The 20,742-nt window shown below is 40.0% G+C and overlaps 2 protein-coding genes across 3 annotated transcripts in view; one reads left to right on the forward strand and one right to left on the reverse strand.

Moving 5' to 3' along the window:
• Window positions 1-236: 236 nt before the first annotated feature.
• LOC114504798 (60S ribosomal protein L36a) lies at window positions 237-3,709 on the reverse strand. The gene is given in 5 exon segments (XM_028522669.1): window positions 237-313; window positions 626-748; window positions 2,776-2,843; window positions 3,073-3,178; window positions 3,584-3,709. Coding segments are annotated over 5 exon segments (429 nt in total). The 5' UTR covers window positions 3,695-3,709; the 3' UTR covers window positions 237-292.
• Window positions 3,710-11,221: 7,512 nt separating this feature from the next.
• Window positions 11,222-20,742, forward strand: part of BTK (Bruton tyrosine kinase) — a 30,787-nt gene continuing 21,266 nt past the window's right edge. The window contains exons 1-3 of one of the 2 annotated variants that reach the window (XM_036017093.1): window positions 11,232-11,376; window positions 18,180-18,264; window positions 20,129-20,299. In XM_036017093.1, coding sequence (XP_035872986.1) covers window positions 18,211-18,264; window positions 20,129-20,299 — 225 coding nt within the window. In that variant the 5' untranslated portion in view covers window positions 11,232-11,376; window positions 18,180-18,210. Of the gene's footprint in view, window positions 11,377-18,179; window positions 18,265-20,128; window positions 20,300-20,742 lie in introns of both variants that reach the window. The other variant, XM_028523099.2, reaches the window with a different exon arrangement.

Raw genomic sequence — 20,742 nt, forward strand, 5'->3', positions numbered from 1 at the left:
TGTTACTGAGCTCACCCTGTATCTCTACTTACATCCCAAGATAAGCAATAACACTTCATAAAAGCAAAAGGTATCCCATGAAGCCGAGTGATTCAAGCGCCAAACTAAACTATCACATGTGAGTCCAATCAGATTCAATTCAAAATGAGTAAAGCACCCAAGAACCAGTAAGCATAAATTTCCCCTTGTATGACACTAATTTATCTGCCACCCAAATACACCAATGCAAACCACACGAAGTGAACATATCCTTATGATTTTATTGTCACATAATAAAACAAAAAAATGAAGCTTAGAACTGGATCACTTGGCCCTGTAACAGAAAAGAAAAACAGTGAGTTTGTTTTTTTTTTTACTTTGCAAAGAACCTCTAACTCCATCAAGCTGTGTCTATGCCTACAGGGATCACCATTCTTTATTAAGGTAAGTCTCATTCTCCCTTTACCACTCATGCCAAAACCTTACACCTCAGCTATGGATCAAGTACTTTAGTTCGCAGGCTGGCACTCAGTCCACTGAGCCACAGCAGTCAGAGATCAAGTACTTTAACAGGACTAGCCCTGATCTTGATGCCAGAACAAATGAGTGGGCAGAAATGTTCAACCTTACACCCCAAATTGTGTACCTTTCTCTTCTTATCTCCTCCCAGTTCAAAATGCTTGCATCTCTTAATAGCCAGCATTCTCTTAGATCTGCAGTTGGGCTCAACACATTCAAGCCTCAGCACAATCTTCTTTGTAGTTTTAGCCTGGAAAAAAATGATACCTTTCATAAATCACTGCAGAAAATCTTTCTTCAAAAATACAACTACATTGGCTCATGTACTACCTTCAAGCAAAGTGTTGCAAATGAGTTGTGGCAATGTGTCATTGGCTATAGGTAGAAAACAGAAATGCAAAAACGCCAGTGGCTTTAAAGAGAGAATGTATTGGGCTGGCCAAAAAGTTCATTTGGTTTTTTTCCCTAAGATATCTCTAGTGACACTTAGTTGTGTTTAACTTCATTTGAAATACATTTTTTTTGCTTGATTGCATTTTGACAGCTGTTGTATCAGCATGCACTTAAAAAATCAGAATTAGTGAATCTTTGTGTAGCCATTTTAATACTGAATATGGAAGAAAATAGGTCACATTTTTGGAATGTTATGCTTTATTTCAAGAAAGGTAAAAACAATTGAAATGCAAAAAAAAAGACTTGAGCAGCTGTGACTGATTGAACATATCAAGTGGTTTGCAAAGTTTTGTGCTGGAGATTTCTCACTGATGACGCTCCTTGGTCAGGTAGACCATCTGAAGTTGATAAGCAATCAAATCAGACATTGAGAACAATCAACACTTCATACTACATGGGATATATAATAGCCCACATACTCAAAATATCCAAATCAATAGCTGTTGGTAAAAATGAAAAATGTGCCTTGCATTTTATGGAAAAAAATAAATGAACTTTTTGGCTAACCCAGTAACAGCAAAGGTGGCAGGTTATCTAATTGCCATCAAGTCCCATTCACATCAGACATCGTAGAGGGCCTTCTTATGACATATGTACTCATTATTAATAACACTTGAACTTGTGGCCATTTAACAGCTTTACATAGGTAACTATGCCACACAACCAAAAATGGATCATCCAAGTCCATGCACTATGAAATAAACAGCTTTCACAATTCATTAAATAGGGTTAACAACTGTTACTTAAGATCTATCAATTCTCTGGAGCCTACCTACAATTACATCTAGAATTTGTGTATTCAACTATATTTTTGGGTATCCAACCCATGACCCAGGATGGCTATGAATGTAGCCCAATGCAAAAGTGTAAATTTACCCAAAACCCTTTTTTGGCTCATCAGTTTTCATTAGTGTTTGTGTATTTAATGTGTGGCCCAGAGATGCCAGAAGGTTGGACATCCCTGCTTTAACTCAAGGTACACTCCCCATGAATACAACTTTAATTTAAGCCTGTTCTTATAATGAGAATTCTACTACTTAGGTTGCAGTTCTCAAAAAAACCCAAACCTAGCTGGAACCTCCCCATCTTCTGAACAAGTTACTTGACTGTGATTAAGGCAAGCATTCCTTTTATCACTTTGAGATGAAATCATTTTTTGCACCTGAATGATAAATGAACACTCAAGTCACTCCCTAATACTTGCTGGTACCAAGCTAGATTAAGAGCAAAGTGCCAAAAGAAACTGTTTTCATGGGAATGCTGTTGCAGGCACCGTGTACTTTAAGGAGTAGCCAAATCATCTGGGGTAAAAACAAATACACATTCAGTCTGAAAATGACAGAATTCAAGAGGGTGAGGGGAGGCCTAAATGTCTACTTTAAAGAGCTTTATGACTTCATGAGATAGATAGCAGACTCACTGCCGGCTTCTGAGCAGAGAAGCAAAATTAAGAGAATTCTTACTGCAAGCAAGAGCTGAGGATTCCCTAGGACATGACAGAAACAGGGCAAAGAATGTATTTGTGCACTCAAACTTCAATCCTTAGAAAGGCTGGGTACATTCTTTAACTTGATGTTTGCCTCTTCACAAAGGTAAAGAAAAAACATAAACACTGCAATGGTGCAGTATTGTAGACTAGAGTCAGAACTAGGTTGTTGTACTCCTAGCTCCACTGCCTACTAGGTATGTCACTGCAGATGACTGAGACAACTTCACTGCAACTATGAAAACATATACCTATATTGTACAGGTGTGCGGGCTAACGACAAATGCAGGGTCTTTACTAGTCAGTGGAACACATGTGAAATATTAATCACTACCCACCTTTTTCCGGAAAATCGGCTTAGTCTGCCCACCATAGCCACTCTGCTTCCTGTCATAACGCCGCTTCCCTGGGGGAAGTTAAGTTATTTGTTACAGTACACCAAAGATGATAAATCACAACCACCACCCAGAAAAACTTTCTTACGGTTTTTATCTTGAGGTCCTCAGCAGAAATGGCTATTAATTAATACCCAAGCCAGAGGATGGCGGGGGCAGGACAGGGGTCTGGGCTCGGATATTATACTATTACCACGAATGCCAATTTCAAACCAAATCCCATACAACAGACCATCTTACCCTGTGCATACAGAGAATCCTTGCCCTTCTTGTACTGTGTTACTTTGTGGGGTTGATGCTTGCCACACTTCTTACAGAAAGTCCGGCGGGTTTTAGGAACGTTCACCTAGTAAATAAACCGTTCAGAAAGTGCAGTGTTTATCAAATGCCAATGACACAGCGCCGACCCAGTTCACACTAAGGCAGCCCACAAGGGCTCGACTCTCAAATTCCACGCTAACTCTCTGACTAGAAGGTGGTCCAGCGCCATGTGCTTCACGTACTGCAGCCTCGGACGAGCCCCAAAGTGGAAAAAGAGAGTATTTGCTCCACTCTCGGTTACGTCTACGTCTGATCCCACCACTTCAATTCCTGGCCCTGAAGCCAGGTCCCTTCTAGGCCAAACCCGGCAACACTGGGTTTCTTTACTACAACGCGTCCACGAAGGGGCCTGGACCCATCCCGGATGGTACCGTCTACAGCGGAGGAAAGATTACACTGGATACTACGTGTTCCAACCCCAAAGTCCTACCATGTTTGCGAGAGCGTTATCAGCACGGAAAGGAAGAAGCTAGGCCGGAAACGAAAGTATATAGGAGGTTCCTAGTCGCGCTTCCTCATGGGAGTTCGTGAGAGAGACCATAGAGTCTAAGACTCTGTGCACAGCACCCTCTAGCGGCTGAGAGGACTCTAGTTGGTGCCGCAGACGGGGTCTTAAGGAAGGGCTCTGCCTAAGACTTCTCCCACCCTCTAGCAAGACTTTTCCTCACTTAATCACTTTCCGCAGACGCTGATTTGGTGCAGCATTAAGTGAAGGAAGCAGTGCTTTTTCAGCCACTCTGACTTCCATCTCCCTATTCGCAATGGAAGCCAGGACTGGGGTCAGGTGGAGTGGCCTTTCACCTCACGTTCCAATCCTGTTCCACCTCAAGGACACTGGGACCATCTTTTGCAGCCAACTTCCGGTTCACTGAAGGCTTGGAGGGAGCCAGTGCTCTAGTTCATCTGCGAGCATTGGCCAGTTCGTCCATTCAACAAATGTGTTGGGTACAATAATCAGGTAATCATGCTAGTAAATGTTTAATTACCGACTAAGTACCTTGTAAAACAGGAACAATGATCAGAATTAAAGCAGCCCATTTTTGTTGAGAGAGCAAGTTTGTTTGCCCTAGGCTCTGAAAAGTGAGGATGAAATTGTTCAGCTCCTGCATTAGCAATAATCAGGTCAAGGGATAGAAAGTATTCAGCAACTCTTCTCCTCCCTGTATACCTGTATGAACAAAAAAAGGGGCCACATATTAAACCTGACAAGCTCAGGGGGAGGCCTGCATGGCAGGGCTAACAAACTCGATGACAAAAAGTAACCACAGGAAGGTCCAATCATTAAAATTATTAACTGAACTAATTAAAATGGATAAAAATGTTCAAAGCAGCATTACTTGGTTTCTCTGAAGACTTTCTTCTTCCCCAGTGGCCCACCACCAAATCTCAATGGTCTGGCTGTGTTAGACTCTCTCCATTCTTAAAACAACAACAACAACAAAAAAAAACCACTGATACATGCAGCACTATTCATGGTTATATTTTAGTCTCAGGTAGAGCTAACTGTAATCAAACTGTAGTAGGATTTATATGAATAACAGTTGCTAATTTTAGGACTGGGTAAATGCTATGCCACTGGCTATATCTGGCTGAATTCGAATGACATTTCCTGAGACTGTCTGCAGTCTATTTTGGGTCTTCACTAAACTCCCTAAAGGGCTTCCAGGGTCTCCTTTCAATGCCTTCCTTTAAGTGGTATCAGGAAACATTGCTACCCATTTTTAGCTTCTCTGCCCCTTATCGGACAGAGGGACAGAAGAATTGGGCAGATGTTCACATTTAGGGCCACAACTATAACTTTAAGTTTCTGCAAGTCAGATTGTCTAAAAGTGAAGCAGTAATCTCAGATACTAAAGTTATCTTCCAGGACGAACAGGGTGAAGAACTATTCATGGTGTCTAGCATCTGCCTCAGGATGTGCTCACCTAGCCATTAGAATTGCCAGGACAAAGAGATTAGGGAACTCAGAGCAGGCAAAGTCAAGAAATGGAAGTTTTTATGGAGTGTGAAAAGTTACTTTTCTTACCTTTCTAGCAAAACCAAGTTTCAGGAAAATAACTCTTTTTTAAGAGATATTTAATTTATTTTTAGAGAGAGAGGAAGGGAGGGAGAAATAGAGGGAGAGAAACATCAATTGGTTGCCTCTCCCACGCACCCCAACCAGGGACCAAACCCGCAACCCAATCCAGACATGTGTACTGCTCAGAATTGACCCAGCAACCCTTCACTTTGTGGAATGTTGCCCAACCAACGGAGCCACACTGGTCAGGGCATGGAATAAAACTCTTTACTGTTTGTTTTTAGTGACACTTTCTTCTGTAAGGTCCTGTGAGTTGTATCTACCCTTTATCTGGCACTATTAAGCTTTCCAAGGTATCTTTCCAGACCTGGTGGTATTTTGCAGTCTGTGGTCGCTGTTCCCGGACACTACAGTGACTGCCTCTGGCACAGATCTCTTTAGCCTGTCAGTATCATCACTCTTTATCCAGAAGAACAAAGGAACTGCACCTTTAAACATATCAGTCTGTTTACTGAGACACTGGCAAGTCCTAGGGCTAACATGGAACCTTCCCTAGAGGGAATACTGGAGTGAGCTGGATATGAAGGTGGGTCAAAGGAAGTGTCAGTGTGAAACACTGTGCAGCCAAGAGGGGGGACCCAAATAGGGATTTGGAATGGGGTCCAGAACTCAAGGTGTCCAGGAAATATTAGAAAGATATATAAGATGTCCTCACCCCTTCCCCACACAGGTGTGAGTTGGGGGAAGGGACACATGGAGCAGGAACATGCGGAGCTGTTTTGTACAGCAACAGCTTTGCAGCTAACCTCTGGCGTGGTCATTTAACATATCTCTAACCTTTAACTGGTTTCATAGATATGTTAAATAGCTGTGGCCATGCCTTGAGCCAGGAGGATGGAAGTGACTTCCACCCAAGATGTAACTGGAGGGGACAGCTCCCCCTGGTTACAGCACCTGCGTGAGAGCTTGGAGATGATTGGGTCCATGACATGGGGCCACACCTGCCCAGACTTACTATGGCAGCCTAGTAAACCTGGAATAATACAGGAATGCTGGCAGGTGTAACTGATTGTAGGAGGAGTCAGAAATGGGGGTCCAAAGGAAGGTTGACGCTGGGATTTAAAACCCAGATGTGGCAGCCATGACAGGAATCACCAGGCGGCTAGAGCAGAGAATCACACCACTCACCTTCAACAAGGAGGACCACTCGGCTGTGGCAGCGCAGACAGAACCGTGTGGCTTTGGCGAGAGTGGGGACCCCACAGCTTTGGGTGCTTCTTTTGGCCACATGGCTTAAGAAGTAAGAGAGACTTTGCCTGGAAGAAAAGGAGTACAAGGACTTTTGTTGGTGGGCCATAAGAAGGTGCCCCATGGCTTTGGATTAATTGGAGATCCTGATGGCGACACAGCTGATGATGCCGGGAGCCTGAGTCATGGACTTCTTTTCTTGAGATATAGTACCCCAAATTAGGGCAGAGGGAGAAGGAAGGACTGTGTGCATCTGTGGGTATCTTACTAGACTTTAATATTTTAATGAAGACATTGGGTCACTACTTTAAGTCTGTATAGTTTTAAATAAACATTTCCTTTCCTTTTCACAAATCTCTAGCATTGAGAGACATCTTTCCTCTGGTGGCAGACATAGCAAACCTAGTGGCGGGTACTTTCAGTAATAGCATATCGTACCCCCCCTTGGCCCTGTTCTGTAACAAGTGGGTGGGTAGAGGAATGAACAGAATGGCAGTTGTTTTTTGTTTTTTTTTGTTTTTTTTTGACTCAGACTCCTAGAATGTTTACAAGATGAAGTTTTGGGGAAGAATATCATCTCACCATAGGTACTTTTACTTTTTCCACTTTTGTTATATATGTATTTATTAGGTTATTTGCGTATTGGTATCTTTTATTAAAAGGGTCAGTGTGGCCCTGGCTGGTGTAGTTCAGTGGATTCAGTGCCAGCCTGCAAATCAAGGGGTTGCCAGTTCAATTCCTAGTCAGGGAGCATGCCTGGGTTGTGGGCTGCTGGGTCTTCCGTTGGGGGCGGGCAAGAGGCACACATTGATGATTTTCTCCCTCTCTTTCCCTCTCCTCTCTTCTCTCTCTAAAAATAAATAAATAAAATCCTTTAAACAAAGGGTCTATGTGGTGTTTGGCCATTGGAATAAAAAAGTTCCTAACTGGGCACATCATCACAAGTAGTCATGTCCTAGGCCTATAGCTTCTTCAAGTCAAACTTTATCTTAAGCAAGTGTTGCCCATTGTTCTTATACATCTATAATAACATAGCTATGAAATGTCAGAGTAATTCTCTATTCTAGGCTCCTCAAAGGCACCACCACAAGTACCAGAGCCCAAGACCACTAGAGCATAAAATCACAGAAGACCTCACATACCATCTCTATGTACTGTAAATGTTAATTAACTATCCTCTACCCAGTAATGTAAAAAAAGTATGTATTTCTCCATTTTGATTTGTATGCAGTCCTAGAGATTTCCCCTTTTTGCTTTCTCCTGCCTCCTTAATTTACCACCAATGAATTTCATGGACCATCCTTAAAGTTTTCTACTTTGATTGTAAATATGTAAAAGGGAATGCAAAACTACCATTCTTCAGAGCATTTTCTCAGTCCATTGACATCTTGCTTTCAAGCGTGTCCTCAAAATTGTGGCTCAAATAAACTCTTATGAAACTTTCCTTTAGGTTTGAACATTCTTTCATTGACACCTGGCAGAAGGCATGTGATAGGTTTCAAAAGAGTTACTCTAGTAGAAAAAGACTTCAGGGTATTTAAAATGGATTGTCATAATATTCTCACAGTAATTTTAGGAGGTAAGCATTACTATAATTCTCATCTTACAGATGAGGACATTGAGACCATAGGCTGTTTTTTAAAATTGCCAATTGTTAACATATTTAGTGGAGCCAGGTTACAAACACAGGTGATCTGACTCCAGAGCCTGGGTTCCCTTACCATTCATTATACAGTATGACTATTGTGGCCTGGTAATTGTAACAGCTGACAATTATTCAGCATTTATCATATACCAGGCATTTTCCTAACCACCTTATATACTACTTCTTTTAATCCTAACAACCCACACAGTTTATTCCATTATTATAGTATTTAACAGGTGAGGAAACTGAAACATGAGAGACATTAAATTTGCTTAACCAAAGTCACACAGATGATTATTTTGTAGAGCTGGAATATTTTCCAGGTAGTTTAATACCATAGCCTTGCACTTAACCACAACATCACACAGGGGAAGCAGGGGCATCTGTAGGGCACAAGAGGATGAAGAGAGAGAATTGAGCAGGGATGCAGGGGGTGAGGAAATATGAGAACCTAAGGTCTTCTGTTTGCATAACATCTGAGGAACACCCATGGGTCCCGAGCTGACTCTCTGATCATCCCATCCCCATTTTGTTAGATGGTCTCTGGGAATAAGAAAATAAAAGTGTTACCAATACTTGCTACATTTCTTAAAAGTTTCTTTGCCAAACAGCCAATCTGTAGTCTCACAACATCTTCTTTTCTTTAGACTCTTAGGCAGTATCACTGGACTTTCAGGAGTTTCTAGAGGTTTTAGATAACAATAACATGGAAATGTGAAGACAGTGAACATGGCTTCTGTTAGTTCTTTCTATTATATCTCGTATCACATGGCTTTTGGTTTCCATTCTCTTCACCAGTCCTGGTGTCTACTCTGGACATATTCCTGCTCATTACTTTTCCTTAAGGTGAGGCACTTAAAACTGAACACAGAACTTTAGATATGGTCTGGCCATGCATAGCAAGCAGCTTTTTCATGTTCCTCTATCTAGATATGTTACTTCTGCAAGGAAGCCTAATGTCTCCTTGTAATTTTTGGCAGCCATGTTACTGACATGACATTTCTCTCTATTGCTATCAGCAAAAACCTCTGAAACATTTTCACAAGTTTTAGTGCTGCCCAAATTTCACTTGGGTCATCTGAAGTTCAATGTGATTGCCCAATTATGGGATGTAACCCTTAGCCCTGTTAAAATACACTTTGTTGAATTTGGCTTATTATATCAGGTGATTAAGATCTTTTGGGAGACTCTTTGCTCTGGTTTTGTCATTCCATCTAGCTCACAAAAGCCTTACACCATTCACTGATTAGCTAGGCTTCTTTTTATAGATTCTTCAAAATTCATTAATAAAAATATTGAATATGATAGCACCAAAGATGGAGCCTTCTTTTACATTGTGAATCTTCTAGCCAAGTGTGTTAGAGGAATGCTAATGGGTGGAAGGCAAATAAGGACCTAGGTTTACTTTCCCCTTTACCTTGTCCTGCTCTCCCTTGTCCAAACCCCCATTGTATGCTTATCAATCCCCAGTCTTCACCCCAATATGCACCTTAAGAAAGGACAGGGCATGTGACAACAAGTAGAATGTGACTGAAGAAAGAGGGAGGAAAGGCAAATGTCACTGAGCAACTCTCAGGCAGGCGACTGCAGCAGCCATTCAAGGGTGACTAGTTGAAAGTATATAAATTGTCAATTAAATAAGAAGATCACCTCTGGGTGGTGTGGCTCAGTAGATTGAGTGCTGGACTGTGAAGCAAAGGGTTGCTGGTTTGATTCCCAATCAGGGCACATACCTGGGTTTCAAGTCAGGTCCCCAGATGGGGGAGCTCAAGAAGCAACCATAGATTGATGCTTGCCTCCCTCTCTTTCTCCCCCCTTCCCCTCTCTCTAAAAATAAGTAAAATCTTCAAAAAATTTTTTGAATAAGAAGCTCATACAACACTTGTCGCCCATCTATGTTATCCAGATGTGAGGCTAAACCAAATGCTTTTTAAAAAGAAGTCCTGTTGTCTTAAAAATTCTGACAAACTTCTAGTGAGATCTATCATGTGTTTTTACATTACTATATAACACCTGGATCATATAAACATGGCAGTGCCTGATATGTCAAGATGGGCAAGCAGATCAATCATCAAGAGCTCAGCCCTGGCTGGCGTAGCTCAGTGGATTGAGCGCAGGCTGCGAACCAAAGTGTCACAGGTTTGATCCCCAGTCAGGGTACGTGCCTGGGTTGCAGGCCATGACACCCAGCAAACCGCACATTGATGTTTCTTTCCCTCTCTCTCTCTCTCTCTCTCTCTCTCTCTCTCGCACACACACACACACACACACACACACACACAACCCTCACTTCCCTCTCTAAAAATAAGTGAATAAAATCTTTAAAAAAGAGAGAGAGCTCTACCACCATCCCAGTCTGCAGCCAGTACTGGCTGAATTGTCTAGGAAAATCCCCTGGGAGAAAACTGCTGCTGGAGGTGCCTGAAGATACATTCAGGCTTTAAGTACACACCTAATTCAGTTTCTCAGTTTATATGATTAATTAGAAAGGTGTAAATTAGGAGTTAATACCTGAGACTAACTCTTTAAAGGGGAAAAATTAACATCCACAGAAAATGGGGAAGGTCACAAGTCTTCATGTGGGCTTACATTTAGACATTTTTATCTGTAGAAAAAATGCTTTCTTAGAAAATGACTCAGCAGGGGAAGTCTCCTCTCCTTCTGTCAAGCTCTGTACTTTGGGGTCCCTTCATGAGTACTCTCCATCCTTCACTATCAAGTTTACAGTGTGACCCAAGTCTCCTCTCCCTTGGATGATATAAGATTAAAGGCACTCTTCCCCTTTAGTCCCTTTGTTTTGTCTTTGTAGATCTTCATTTTTCCTCTTTCCTGTAAGTCTCCATTCCCTCTGCTGATCACCCCCACAATTCTTTAGGTATGTTGTCCCTTTACCTTGAGGAGGTGGGCCTGACAACCTGTTTGCTCAACCCAGCTCCATCTAGTGTCTCAGTAACCCCAGTAATGTTGAGAAGTGTTCTTTCAGAGGGGACTGGAGAGAGAAGTGTCAGAGGTCCCAAGCAAATGAAGGGCAGAGAAAGCCGAGGTGGGGGGTGGGTAGAATAGGGACAGCAGCAGGGAACCAGATACCATGTTGCCGAGAAGAAGAAAAAAAAAGGCATTGGTTTAAGTCAGGAAACAAAAAAAGGGAACTGAGTGGCTGCGAAAGGGTGGGGTTTGCTCAGACTGTCCTTCCTCTCTGGACTGTAAGAATATGTCTCCAGGACCAGTGTCTTCTGAGATCGAGTCCCACCTTCAAAGTCCTGGCATCTCAATGCATCTGGGAAGCTACCTGCATTAAGTCAGGACTGAGGTGGGTTTGGGGCATGGCAGGGGCTGGGTGGCAGCAGCAAATACCTTTTGTAGGACCCCTGAAAACCAGAGAGAAAGCATGGCTGCTGCCATACAGTCGGCTGGCGGTGCAGGCTGACTGAGGGTAGGAGTGTCATCAGCACAAGGCCCTGAGGATGCCTCCTGATGATCAGAACAGTCCTTTCTGAGCAGGTTTAGGGGGGAACAGGAAGAGAAAAAAGTGACGTGTGGTGACCATCTGAACAGGTAGCAAATGTTATAAAAGGGCACCTGTGCAAAACTTGTCTGAAATGTAACATTGTAGGTGGCAGTTGGATAAAAATAAGCTCTGTGGTCAAATATTGCTTGGAGATCCAAAATGTGTACTTCTGTCATTGAGGCCCTTAGAAGAAAAAAAATTAAGACGTGGATTGTCTGAGAAAGCAGTAAAAGCTCACATGCTGCAATAGAATGTTGACCTTTATAAGCTAGAGAAAGGCACCAACTAAACCAGAGTTTAAGCTACTTGCCTTAAGGTTGCACTGAGTCAATGTTACCAGGACCAGAGCTGGCTTTTGGAAGGACTGTCGGTGTGCACCAGGCTCGTGGTATTAGTGGGTAAAGGACTGGACCAGAAGAAAGCAGCCTCAGCATTAGCCTCAGCCCCAGTCTCAGCCCAGACTGTGTGGCCAACCCCTGAGGTTTTTCCTGTTAACATTGTCTGCCATGTGCACGGCTTTCTTTTCTCTTGTCTTCATCATTTCTCTTCTCCTTTCCTCTCCCCTTCTACTCTCCATCCTCCTTCTCCTCTGCTCCTTTTTCCCTACCTGTATCCCCTCTTCTTCATTCTCTTCTTTATTTTGTTCATTACCATATCTCCTGGAACAGAGTTAGCACTTAATAATTGTTGAATTGCTTTTCTTGCCCCTTCCTTGCTCTGCTCTTTTCCCTTACTTTCCTAATATCTTCCTCATAGGATTGTTGGGATTAGTAAGTGTGTTAAAATATGTAAAGAAGTTAAAGACAGGGCCTGGCAACAGTAAGTGCTAACAGTAATTGCTAAGTGTCGGTTATTATTTTCATTGTGCCTGAAATCTGCCAGTGTCCCCAGAGGGCCTGCCCAGAGCAAATGGTGTGGTATTTAGAACAAAAGGGATTGCTGGCCCTAACCAAGACATCCTTGGATGTGTTGCTGGACCTCCAAAAGGAATCCTGATCCAGTTTCTATGCCACCCAGCTCTCCAAGCTCTAGATCTCTATTACATGCTGTGCATTTCCAGAGGCAGGGGTCTACTATCACAGGGGCTATCTTCTGTGCTGTTAGTTTTATGCTAGTTCTGCTCCTTCCCTCATTTTACATGCCAAACCTCTGAACCAAGGGTGCTACAGCCTTTTTGGAGTCTCAGTTATTTGATAAAACAATGTCACCCTCCATATGAGCCACAAAATGCAAATATTCATGGAACCTAAAGCATTCTACAAAAACAGTATCCTTCAGGGCTAGCCCTATCTGTTCTATTCTGACCCCTCTTATATTCAGATGATTTAAACTATCTGCTTGTGTTAAAATCCAAATTCCTGTTGCTTATGAATAGTGATGTGTTTGTTTAGAATCCTTTGTAAACTCCTTTTGGTGAGAACTAGTACAACTTTCCATTCACTTCTAGGGGCTCAGCGCCATCTTAAATTATCATCAATATGATTTACTATTTCCATTAGAGCAAATTTCCTACAGAGAGTTTCCTTTCAGTGGACTAGATCTATACCAGGAAGTGACTTAGGTATAAGGAGAAGATATGGCTTTTGAAAACCAGTTTCGGTGCTCTCTACAGAGTCCATAGATATCTGCTGCTTTTCACCCTCCAGGGAATAAGGGAGAGCTAAAATTTTCAGTGAGGCAGTGCCCAATAAGAAGCTAGAGACAGACCTTGACCTAATTCACTCCAAAGCTGCTTGGTTTATGCAAATGAAGCCATCAGGGGAGGGAGATAGAGAACCCTGAAACAAATGGGCCACGTGTGACTTTCAGTTTCTATAGCAGTTCATGTGCACTGACTCAAGGTATTCAGAGAGCACTGGAAACATAAGCCTTAATGTCAGGCTTCCAATATTACCCTCTGAGAGCCATCACCAGATGTCCTTATGGTTAATGCTGGTCATCTGAACCTCAAGGATTAGCTCACCTCTGTCTTGCCTCCTTGAAAAAAAAATGAACTATAGTATATTAGCTCATCCTTAAAAGAAAATTCTAGTGAGTCAAAAGAAGTTAAATTTTAGACAAGTTGAAGGTTGGAATATAATGTTAAAGATCATTGGTTCAGTGAGAAAACAGATTAGTCTGCAATAAAAACAGTAAAAAATGATTAGAAATGGAGCACAAAAGAGGTAAAAATAGAGGGAAATCAGGCTCTCAAAAACTGCTAAAAAGAATGGAAATTGGCACACTGTTTCTGCAAACTATTTTGTCAATATGTTTCAAAGTGCAAAATATACATAGATTGACTCGGTAAATGATGCTTATATAGAGATCCTAATATCATGGGGAAATAATCAGGAGTGATGTTAAACAATAAGTTGAGCTATTTTGGGGAAAAAGTTTGTTGGATGGATAAATGAATGGATGGATAGATAGGTAATGTTAAGAAAAATAAGCAAACTACAAATATCATGTGCAATATAATCTCAAATGTAAGAATAAAGCACAGAAATAAAAGTGGAACATTTGGCAAAAGAGGAAATGGTGGTAAGCACAGAAGACTGTGGAACATTTTCCTCTGCTATACTCCTCCATGCTAGAAAAGATGATTTGTCCTTATTACTGGTTAACTACTTTTTCCCACGTGAAGATTCTTGTCAATCCTGCCAGGTTTTCTCATATTTTTCTTTAAATCTTCCTCAAGGAGATCCTAACTGGTGGATTCCTATAGTCATTCACTATTTCCCTTTTAGGATTTTTCATTATTGATGGGATAACATCTCAGGGGGTGGGTGGAATGCCCACTTTTTTTGTCCCATAGGTTGTTATTGCTTACAGTGGATGTAAAACTTTGAATGAACTTTCTTTTATATTATGAAATATTGCAAATAGACAAAAGTACGGAAAATATCATTATACTCAGGTACTCACCACTTAGGTCTACAGAGTCCTAATATTGTGCCATAATTCTGGTGTTTTTTAGAAATACTATACTGACCACAGAGTAAAAACCTTCTTGTGTCCTCCTTCACAATCAAATAATTAGGTCCCCTTCATCCTTAGAAGTTAGCAGTATCTTGACTTTGGTGTTTGTCATCCCTAGGTGTGTTTTTATATGATTACTATATATGTAAGTATCCATAAAAGATATTATAGTATTAGTTCTCATGTTCTACAGTTTTATATAAATTGTAAATATTCTTCAACAACTTGCTTTCTTAGTATGATGTCTTAAGATTTATTTATCTTAGTCACCTACAAAAAAAATCTCTTCTCAGTCGTAAGAAGCATCTCTGAGGTTAACCATCTCATGGTTATGACTGAGAATTTGATTGAGAATTTCTTGCCCCTAGAGCCAGAAGAGAATTCTTCTTTAAAATATCATAACCATACCCTGGCTGGTGAAGCTCAGTGGATTGAGTGTTGGCCTGTGAATGAAAGGGTCACCGGTTCAATTCCCAGTCAGGGCACATGCCTGGGTTTTGGGCCAGGTCCCCAGTGGGGGGTGTGCAGGAGGCAACCACACATTGATGTTTCTCTCCCTCTTTCTCTTTCCCTTCCTTCTCTAAAAATAAATAAACAAAATTTTTAAAAAATAAAAATAAAATAAAATATCATAACCATAGCAAACAAACAAACAAAGCAACAAAGAAACTTAATTACTCTTGTTAAGATCCTCAAAGGCTCTACTCAGGCCCTAGTGAAACCTAATTATTTTATGATAAGCTTCAGGGTCAGTGCTATAGACAACCAAATATATGGTGAGAACTTCCAACCAGAATCAGTTTTCTGGCTGCATGCTAACAAGAGAAATTCTCATCTGCTGTAGTCATTCCAAGAGGTCCTGGTGCTCTGCTTCTTCTTCAGCATTTCATGTTAACATTTCACATTTTCTTCTGTGGTTTTGGAAACTTCTGGATCTCTGGGATTCATAATCTCTTCTGCCCTGCACTAGAGAGTAGATTCTGGCCAAGTAATGATGAAAGGAGAGCCAATTCGCAAATTTACATTCAGCATCAGATTGAGGGTGAGTGCTGGTGTGCCCATCTTTCACTGTGAATTTGTGTGCTCCTTTGGTGTTTTTCTTTTTTCAGTTTTTGTTTTCCCTGGTTTAAACATTTTTCTTTCTTTTTTTTTCTTTGATATCCAAATAACATATTCATTATAGAAAATGATTCAATTACAGGAATATTGAAAACAAAACATTAATTATAAAGTCATTATCCAGAAACATTATTATTTGGACATATTACCTTCCATTTTTTTCCATACATTATTCTATTTGAGATTATATTGAACACACTCTTTGTAGTTTGCTTATTTTTCTTGACATTATATCCATCCATCCATTCAACATACCTTTTCCCAAAAATATCTCAACTTTTTGATTAATATTACTTCTGATTATTTTCCCATGATATTAGGATCTCTACATAAGCATCATTTACCAAGTCAAAAGTATGTGTATTTTGCATTTTGAAACACATATGATGGTTGCATCACACTTTGTTTATCCACTTTCCTATTAATGGGTATGGAAATTGTTTGTTTTCATTTATAAACAGTGGTGCCATGAACATTCACATACATGTAATATAGTTTTCCTTTCTCAAAGTAAATTATCATTTATTCAGATAAAGTGGCAAACCGAAGTCTGGCTTATTTGTTGGACCACACACTTTGTGTTACTCTTTGTTCTGTCCTAATTCCTATCTTCCTAATGCTTTACTGTGAAATCTGATAGAATCATCTATCAACCATATTTAGAGCATAATCAATGGGCTAAATTTGGCCCACAAAAAAATCTCTTCTCAGTCACAAAAAGCATCTCTCAGGTTCTGATTGAGATTTTGATTGAGAATTTCCTGGCCCTAGAACCAGAAGAGAACTTTTCTTTAAAATATCATAATCACAGCAACAAAGAAACTTAATTACCATTGTTAAGTTCCTAGAAGATGAAGAGGGGTTGGTCCAAACTGCTGTTTGACAATAGCCATGGGAAATGACAGGATGCTGAGATAGATGGCACCATACTTGAATGAAGTGGGGGAAAATCCCTCTGGGAGGCAATGAGGTACCACAGAAACAGCAAGGGTTGTAGAGTCCAGGAGGATGATGCTAGGCAATCATATAATCTCCATGAGCCTCATTTCCCTTGTCTGTTTGTTATAAGGAATAAATAAAATAATGTGTGTAAAATGCCTGACAGGTAGATTACACTGAGAGAAACAAGTGTTTCCTTCCATTTCCCTGAGGAGAAAATGGAATAAGCAGAATCTTGCTCACCAATTAAGTAATGCTTTAAAGAAGAAATAAAGAAAAGCACTGCTTCTTAGATATTCTGGCTAAGTAATCATTTGAGCCATGATTAACTGGTTATTTCTGACTAGCATCTCCTGGGCTCTTCCTAATAATAGGCAGGCTATGAAATTTTCTGAATTTTGCTCTGGTGTTGTCCCTAATAGTGTTTTATCTTGGTATGAGTAAAAATGGGAGCCAAGGGTGGTTTAGTTTACTGATTTCACAGTGATATAGCTATATATCTATATATCTATATCTGTATCTTTCTATCCATAAAATGGAAGTGCCATGAATGTCATATATATACATATATATATATATGTGTATATATATATATATATATATATATATATATATATATTCTGATTCTGTAGTGATATATTACTGATTCTGCACTGATATATATGCCAAGGAATATATATATGGGTGTGCATATATATCTATATAAATATATAGTGTATATATATATTCCTTGGCATAGTGCAGTCTATAAGATGTCATCCTCTTTCTGAATTCTGCTGCTCCATGGGGAGCTGGGAAGATGAAAAAAAGTGGCTGCATGAAAATCCTTGCATTTGTGCTTTAATAAAGAGAATGTTATAATGCTAGAATTCTGTATTCTAAATGAAGAGCTCTGCCTTTCTATTATTTTTCCTCCTCCTCTTTCTTTCTCTGTATGAACAATGGTGTGTGTGTGTGGGAGAGAGAGAGAGAGAGAGAGAGAGAGAGAGAGAGAGAGAGAGAAGAGAGAGAGAGATTCATGTCACTTCCGTTTCTACCCCTTGAGTGAGGTGCAGGGTCAGTCCTCATGGTGCATCTTTTGTGGTCAAATCAATGCTGTAGGCTTCTAAAATTGTTAGAAAAAAATTATACCTGCTACAATACATACCCAAAGAAGCTGCAAGTGCTCTCTAACACACAGAGTCTATTACATACCATTCTTCAGGAAAAATTAGAGATGGGTACCTCTCCTTTCACATTATTTCTGGATGGACCAGTGGTGAGTAAGGACAAACTATTACAATTTCAGGCTGTGTTTCCAGACTGCATCACAATGAAATAGGAAGAGAGTTGTCAAAGGAGGGGTTACTAGGCCATGGAAATCCTAATAATCCTTCAGATCAGTGAGGGTAGAGGCCATTTCACCCCTTGCTTACAGGGGTTATGGTTAATGAGGCTTACTTACTTCTTCATGCTTAGACCAACAACACTAAATCCTACTCCAACAAAGACACTTGAAAGAGAGGAAGCCTCCCTTTTGCATAAACTGGATCTGTTCTAAAAATGAAAAAGAGCACAGGCAGCTTCTAGAAGGACCTGTCTTATAGGAAATAAAAACAGAGATCAAGACTGAAGCAGATGTTACATCTGAGGAGGGAGTGTATCCACCAAGAGTTTTCAACAAAACTGAAGGTAAAATGCTGAATGTGCTTTACTCAGCTAAAAAAAATAAATAAATAAAAATAAAAGTATACCTGGATATGTTTTTTGGGGAAGTTTCAGAACCAATTTACTGGTTATGCTACTCAGTTTCTTTAGGATTTTATTTTGTCTTCTGTAATTTGAATGTTTGCTTTTGAAGAGGTACTTAATTGGAAGTCACCATGGAAACAAGTGTAATATTATTACAGAGGTCTTGATGAGTTTGCAGTTCCAGAGAATAGACTATCATCAGTCGGTTACCACCGCTCCTCTGTAAATTAATATTTTTATTAACAGAATCAAAAGAAAACTTTTTCAAGTTTGAGTTGAATGTGAATGTTAAAAAGAATTCTCATTGGTTTTAAACTCTTATAAGTTTGTAATTTCCGTAAGGGACCATTTACACCAGGGAGTCAGGGAAGAGAGCTGTGTGGTAGAGTGCAGGGAAAGGTTTGCTCCTTTGACCAGTTTTTTCTTGAAAGATCATTTACAAACCATGAACTAATCCACCCCCCAGAAGATAATGGCATCCACATAGTGGATCATTCTGAACATCTCTGGTGTTCTATTAACCTATTTTTGTCTCCCAACTATGAAAATAAGCCCTTCTACACCAAAGATAAGAGCAATGTAAGGGCACAGATAGCCTTGGGCTTCAATGAAAAACAGTCTCTTAAACTTTCCTGGTATGAGCAATAGTCTGTGCTTCATAAGTAGAAATAAACCTTGCTGACTTTATTTATTCTGCTTTCCTGGTGCCACCAAAAGTGTAAGGAGCTTAGTTTAAAAACTAAATCCACCCCAGGAAAAAAAGCTCACCACAAACAAAAAATGGTGATTTTTTTCAGTATTTATTTAGTGCTCTGTATTTGTGACAGTATTTATATTTTCATTTTATCTTTCTAATGAAAGTTTGAAATTAGTAATATAAAATCTTGATATAAAGTGTTGGTTGTTTTGTGTGAATAAAAAGAAAAAAAAACAATGGTAACTTTTTATAACTTCCTTTGCTTTTCTGTATTTCAGTTACCTAAACTAAATCTTTCTAGGGTATTGTAAATTTGGAGAGGCTAAACAAGTTACTTTTTATAAATGACCAGAGATGGCATACCTAAGAGTAAGATTATTGCATCATTTTCATGATGCTGCTTAAGAACTAATCTAAGCAAAAAGGTGGGGAAAAGTCAAAAGACAAAAACAACTCCCTCCCTCCAAATTGTTATTTCTTTAAATTTTAGAACACAGCTTCTATCATTTGTAGCTCAGCTAGTGGGTAATGGGCAAAATTGTTTGGCTGGCAGTTAGTATTCATTCATAACTGCAGGTGCAGCCTCCATATCTTTACTAAACCCCTCAGTTACAGACCCTAGTAGGACAATGTTTGAAAAATTACATTCACCATCTAGGAAACTAGGAACTGAAAATCCAATAATCTGCTTCAGTGGAGTTCTGGCACCTATATTATCTCTTTTGGGGATATCAGAGTCAACAGCTACATAGAAACTTTTGCTGTTGACAGATTCTGCACTTATCATAAAAGGGTGGTTAGTATAAATTTGTCTCTAAATATTACCAAGCACACAGGTATATGTCATTTGACATCCAGAGTATTCCATTGCCTTATACAAAAATCAGTGTACATGAGCTTACAATGTTGAACCAATTCCCTCAATCCAATGCACATCCATTATACCTGAAAACAGACAGAGATGGGGAATGTGGAAGGAGGACCGCAAGGTAGGAAGAAGGTCCTTTGTTAGCTTTGCACATTTCTGTTTCATTTGAAACTATGTGTCTAGGCTGAAGGGAACCAGAAGGGATGAGAATTAATGTCAAGAACTTTCATTATCAACAGCACACAAGTGAGCTCCACAAAGACGAAGCTATGGCTACAGTGATACTGGAGAGCATCTTTCTGAAGCGATCCCAGCAGAAAAAGAAAACATCACCGTTAAACTTCAAGAAGCGCCTCTTTCTCCTGACCATGCACAAACTTTCCTACTATGAGTATGATTTTGAACGTGGAGTAAGTTTCTCTGCTGTGAAACCTGAGTATCAAGGATTTGGCCTTAGATATTCCTTGGGAAGGAAGCAGAGGCTTTTGGTTGGAGAATGATGGAAGGGACTTCAGTATATTTCAAACTTGGCAAGATGTTTTCTAGCCTAGAATTAGCTACAGCCATGTTGATGCAAAAATTCAAAGTTACTAAGTAGCTGTGGGGGAAAACTTACCACGGGATCTGGCCATTGGTGAGCAGTAATTAAATGATTGTTGAAAATGAAATCCAAGACTTGAAAATTGCTTTATTTTTTATGATGAAAACATGCAGTCATGCACTCTTCCATAGTATTTGCCCTCCATCTGGTAGTCAAAAAAGAGTGAGATTAATAGATCTGAAAGGTGTTTTTTTTTTTTTTTCCAAAATGGTAGGTCCTGATTATAGAGTGTGGGTGTCACCTCACTTTGTT

The sequence above is a fragment of the Phyllostomus discolor genome, chromosome X, assembly GCF_004126475.2.
Source record: "Phyllostomus discolor isolate MPI-MPIP mPhyDis1 chromosome X, mPhyDis1.pri.v3, whole genome shotgun sequence".
NCBI classification, from domain to species: domain Eukaryota; kingdom Metazoa; phylum Chordata; class Mammalia; order Chiroptera; family Phyllostomidae; genus Phyllostomus; species Phyllostomus discolor.